Source organism: Oxyura jamaicensis, unplaced genomic scaffold (assembly GCF_011077185.1).
Source record: "Oxyura jamaicensis isolate SHBP4307 breed ruddy duck unplaced genomic scaffold, BPBGC_Ojam_1.0 oxyUn_random_OJ71381, whole genome shotgun sequence".
Classification (NCBI taxonomy): Eukaryota; Metazoa; Chordata; class Aves; order Anseriformes; family Anatidae; genus Oxyura; species Oxyura jamaicensis.
The window spans coordinates 1305-6896 of NW_023310485.1; the positions used below are offsets into that span (position 1 = coordinate 1305).

The window sequence follows — 5592 nt, forward strand, 5'->3', positions numbered from 1 at the left end:
CTGGGGGGCCCCTGTTCCATACTGGGTTGGCCCTAGTCCATACTGGGAGCTCCCTCGCACGTACTGGGTGGGCCTTGATCCATAGTGGGGGGGTCTGTAATCCATACTGGGTGGGCCCTAATCCATCCCGGGAGCTCCCTGGCCCGTACCGGGCGTCCCTGGTGCGAGCGGGTGCTGGCCGCAGCGTACAACGACAGCGTGCAGGCCGCCCGCAACGCCGCCTGCACCCCGGGGCGCTACAACGAGCAGCCGGACGACGGCGTGCCCAACTACCCGAAGCGCGCCTGCCGCTTCAACCGCTCGCTGCTGGGGCCCTGCGCCGGGCTGGGCGCCGCCGACGACTACGGCTACGGCACCGGGCGGCCCTGCGTGCTGCTCAAGGTCAACCGGGTGAGGCACCGGGGGCACTGGGAGCACTGGGAGGGGAGGAGGGGAAAGGTTGGGGAGGGCTGGGGTGTGCTGAGTGGGACTGGGAGCGCTGGGGAGGTGAGAAACGCAATGGTTTGGGAGGTTTGGAATGCACTGGGAGGTACTGGGAGCACTGGGAAGGTGCAAAATGTAATGGTTGGGGAGGTTTGGAGTGCACTGGGAGGGACTGGGAGCACTGGGAAGGGAGGAAGGGAAAGGTTGGAGAGGGTCAGGATGTATTGTGTGGGACTGGGAGCGCTGGGAAGGTGCAAAACGTAATGGTTGGGGAGGTTTGGAGTGCACTGGGAGGGACTGGGAGCACTGGGAGGAGAGGAAGGGAAAGGTTGGGGAGGGTTGGGATGTATTGTATGGGACTGGGAGCACTGGGAACGTGCACGGTGCAATGGTTGTGGAGATTTGCAATGCATAGAGTGCAACTGGGAGCACTGGGAAGGTGCAAAACGCAGTGGTTGGGGAGGTTTGGAGTGCACTGGGAGGGACTGGGAGCACTGGAGCAGCACATACTACTAGTATTGTATGATACCAGGGTGCATTGCATTGGACTGGGAGAGACTGGGAGCACTGGGGCGGTGCACAGTGCAGCGCCTTGTGGCTTGTAATGCACTGGGAGCACTGGGATGCACTGGGATGCATCTGTTGCAATGCATTGCCACGCACTGGGATGCCTTGCATTGCACTGGGAGGCACTGGCATAGACTGGGGGCACTGGGATACCCCAGCATTACGGGCTGCGTGGAACTGGGCGGCACTGGGCTGTACTGGGTGGCACTGGGCCCTGTTAACCCTTCGCCTCCCGCAGGTCATCAACTTCTTCCCGGGGAGGAATAAGAGCATCAGCGTGGTGTGCGCTGCCAAGGTGACCCCGGTGTCCCCCCCCCGCTGTGTCACTCCCCAGTGTCGTCACCCCCCCACACCCCTGTGTCACCCCCCCGTGTCCCCACTGTCACCTCACTCTCTCATCTCTCCCCAGCGGCCGCGGGCAAAGGGCGACCTGGTAAGGGGGTGCCCCCGAGCAATGGGGTGGGGGCCCCAGAATAGGCTAGATTGACCCCAAAATCCTGCTGGGTGTCCCCAGATCTGCTAGTTTCAACCCGAGTCCTGCTGGGAACCCCCAAAATAGGCTAGATTCACCCCAAAATCCTGCTGGGTGTCCCAAAATCTGCTACTTTCAACCCAAATCCTGCTGGGTACCCCCAGGTCTGCTAGATTAACCCCAAATCTTGCTGCTGCCCCAAAATAGTCTACATTGACCCCCAAATCCTGCTGCGTGTTCCAGCATAGGCTAGTTTAATCCCCAAATCCTTCTGGCTGTCATGAAAACTGCTCATTTCACCTCAAAATCGTGTTTCACCCCAAATCTTCTGGTTTCACACCGTAATCCTGCTGAGCGTCCCCAAACAGGCTAGATTCACCCCAAAGCCATGCAGAGTTTTCCTGAAGCTTGTTGAACTTACCCCAAATCCTGGGTGTCCCCAAATGTGCTGGATTCACCCCAAAGCCTACCGAGTGTCCCAAAATAGGCTAAATTCACCCCAAAGCCTGCTGAGTGCCCCTGAACTGCTGCATCCCCTTGTTGTCCCCCAAATCCCTGCTGGCTGTCCCCAAATCCGGTGTCCCCAGGGGGTGTCCCCTGATGTCCCCATGCAATGTCCGCCCATGCCATGTCCTTGATGTCCCCAAATTGTGTCCCCCAATGTGTCCTCGCTGTCCTCGTGCCACGTCCCTGCCGTGTCCCCAAGGTCCTTGTGCCATCCCTGTGCAGTGTCCGTGCTGTCCCCAGTGTCCCTGCTGTCCCCATTGTCACTGTGCTGTGCCCACAAAGTCTCTGCTGTCCCCAGTGTCCCCGTGCCATGTCCCCCTGTCCCCGTGCAGTTGATTTTCTCTTTCTTTTCGGCCGCGGGGCGAAGGGACAGACGGCCAGCAGTGTAAGGGGGCTGGGGAGGCACTGGGACAAACTGGGAGGGCACTGGGACAAACTGGGTGTGTGTGGGGGGTTCACTGGGGGAGCACTGGGACAAACTGAGGGGATTGGGGGCAGATGGGGTATAGGGGAAGGGAACATGGGGCGAATGAGGGGGGATTTGGGAGGGTCGGGGGGGTATTTGGGGGAACCAAGGGGATGTTGGGGAACGGTGGGGGGGTCAGGATCAATGGGGGGGTCCCCAGAGTTGTATTTGCGGGGGGGGGGGGGGGGGGATGTGATGGGGAGGGTCCTTGGGGGAGGGAAGGGGGGTGTATTGGGGGTGGTCTATGGGGTCAGGGGAGTCTGTGGGAGGGGAAGGGCTGGTAGGGAGAGGGACCCTTGGAGGGGGGAGGCTGCCTTGGGGGATATTTGGGAGGGGGCATATTTGGGGAGGGGGACCCCGGGGGGGGCCCCTCCCCATGTGGGGCAGGTGGGGACATGCCTGTCCCGTCCCCCCACCCAGCGGGAGGAGGACGCTGCCCTCCTCGGGCCCCTCCAGCTCTTCCCCCCTAACGGCACCATCGACCTCATGTACTTCCCCTACTATGGCAAGAGAGTGCACGTGAGTGGGGGCACTGGGGGGGGGGTGGGTCTGGGGCTTGGGGGGGTCCTGGATATATGGCAGGGGGTGTCCCTGATCCCCTGGGGGTGGCCCCGAATGCTGATGTCCCCTAATCCCCTTGATGGGTGATGTCCCCTCGTTGGGGTTGGTGATGCTCTGGACCCTTGGCTCACCCCTGGGGTGGGTTTTGGGGGACGGGGGTCTATGGGGGGGGGGTCACTCCCATGTCCCCCACCCCCGGGGTGACACTGTCCCCGTGCTGCAGGTGAACTACACGCAGCCGGTGGTGGCGGTGCAGTTCGCCAACGCCACGGCCAACGTGGAGCACCATGTCGAGTGCCGCCTCAACGCCGCCGGCCTCCGCGCCGACGACGAGCGCGACAAATTCGCCGGCCGCGTCGCCTTCCGCCTGCGCATCAACCGGGATTGAGGACCCCCCCCCCCCCCCCAACCTCCCTGCGCCGCCCCCCACCCCTCGAGCCAGGTCTAACCTCCCCCCCTTCTGCCCCTCCAGATGCTCCTAATATAAGAATAATAAATGTACATAGATATTTTTTATATTATATATAAATTAAACGGTGTGGTAGGGCCCCGGCTTCTCTCCTCACCCCCAAATGCCCGGGTTTTGCCCCCAGATTTGCCCGTCTTTTGCTTAGGAGTGCCGATGCGGGGCTTGCTTTGGTGGTGGCTGGGTGGTTTTTAGTTTTTTTGGGGGGTTTCATAGGTAGGTTGGGTGATGTAGGGTGAGGCCAAGATGGCTGCCGGGCTGCCTGCCAAGATGGTTGGCGTTGGTCGTGTGGACGAGGAGCAAGATGGCACCAGGGTGGCTGCTGTTGAGCTTTGGTTGGGAGTCAGGATGGCTCTAGGCTACCGAGATGGCCAACGTTGGTTGTGCGGACAAGATGGCTGTTGTTGTGTCAGTTGAGGCCCAGGTGGCCACCAGGCTGCCAAGGTGGCCGCTGTTGGTTGCTTAAATAAAGGACAAGATGGCAAACTGTGCTACAGGGCCATCGGTTGGGCTGAAGATGGCTGCCATGATACCAAGGTAATCACTGGTGGTTGTACAAGTAGAGGGAAAGATGGCTGCCGTGCTGGTCTGCAGTGTGGCAGGGATGGAAGATGGCTGCCGTTGGCTGCGTAGGCTGAGGCGGAAGCGTCCTGGGCTTCGTGAACGTTGATGCTGAGCATTGGCTGAGATCAAGGTGGTGGCCAACGTGGCCAGGTGGCTACCGCCAGCTGTGTAGATAAGGGGCAAGATGGCCGCCACACTAGCCAACATGGCCACCATGGTTGAGTGTCATTCGATGAAGGGCATGGATGAAGGCCAAGATGGCTGCCATGGTAGAACGGAGCCACCATGATGGCTGCTGTTGCCCCATGGATGTCCACCCTGGATCCCCATTGCTCATGGCCACTAGGCCTTGGTGGCCATCTTGAATGGCACCGTTACTATGGCAACCTGGCGGCCATCTTGAACCCCATGGCCTAGTGGTGTTGGGGTACATCTTGGCCACCATCTTGAGCCCCACCCAGCCCTCTTGTGCCCCCTGGGTCATGGCGGCCATTTTGCCCGGTGGCCATCTTGGCTACCATCTTGTAGCCCCTTCCTCCCCCCACTAACACCCCCTCTGCGCTGAGCCCTCCCCCTCCCACCCCAGCAGGGCATGCCCCTTCATTTTGGGGGGAATTTAATGGATTTTGGGTCCACGGGAGGTGAAAGTTTGGGAGGGTGGATGAGGAGGAAACCCCCCTCCGTATTAAACCTGTGGTTTTTGGTGGAAATACCTGCTTTTTTGGTGTTTTTGTTTGGTCCCAGCTGCCTGGGGCTTCTCAGGGGGTGGTAATTAGGCCACAGTGGGGGTGGGGCCGCTAATGAGCCTGACGAGCTCGTTAAGGAGACGCTGCCAGGGCTGGGTGCCCAGGCACTTGCCCCCCCCCCCCCCAGCCTCGGTGGCCTCATTCATGATGAGGCTGGAGGGGGGTGGGGCCACGGTGCTGACGTCATTGGGGGGCAGGAACAGGGGGGAGACGCCAAAATCGCCCGATTTGCCCCCAAAATACCTCTGCTCCCCCCAGTTGACGGAGTACAATAAGGACCTCCATAATTAACACCCTGTGCCCCCCTCCATTAACCCCCTAATTAAGAGCCCCCCCATTAATATCTTAAGTAAAAGAGATTTAATTAACAATAAAATTGAATTAATTGAAATTTAATTACAAGCAATTAATGCCCAATATTCCACAGCTAACAGCCCCCCAATTAATGACCCACCACTGATGGACACTTCCCACAATTGACAGACATCAAAGATGACTCCCAGTTAATGGCTCCTAATTAACACCCATTAACTCTTCCCTATTAAGACCCTCCAATTGCCCCAATTAAGTGCCCAATCCAAAATGACCCCCAAATTAAAACACCCCCAATTAACAACCAATTAACCGTCTTCCAATGATATGTGAAATAAGAACCCCCCATTATCAGCTTCTAATTGATACCCCCAATTAACACTTGCCATTAGCACCCCTAGTTAACAGCCCCATTAATGGTCCTTCACTAAATACCCCAAATAACAGCCCCCCCCATTAGCAGTGACAAATCAAGGCCATTAATTAGCACCCCTAATTAACTCCCCAA

General features: G+C 58.7%; 1 protein-coding gene across 1 annotated transcript in view; it reads left to right on the plus strand.

Annotated features, from left to right (window-relative positions):
- Positions 1-3590, plus strand: part of ATP1B2 (ATPase Na+/K+ transporting subunit beta 2) — a 4615-nt gene extending 1025 nt beyond the window's left edge. The window contains exons 2-5 of the mRNA XM_035314201.1: positions 185-390; positions 1229-1285; positions 2856-2954; positions 3220-3590. Of these exons, the coding sequence (XP_035170092.1) occupies positions 185-390; positions 1229-1285; positions 2856-2954; positions 3220-3384 (527 nt within the window). The 3' untranslated portion in view covers positions 3385-3590. The remainder of the gene's footprint in view (positions 1-184; positions 391-1228; positions 1286-2855; positions 2955-3219) is intronic.
- Positions 3591-5592: the final 2002 nt, after the last annotated feature.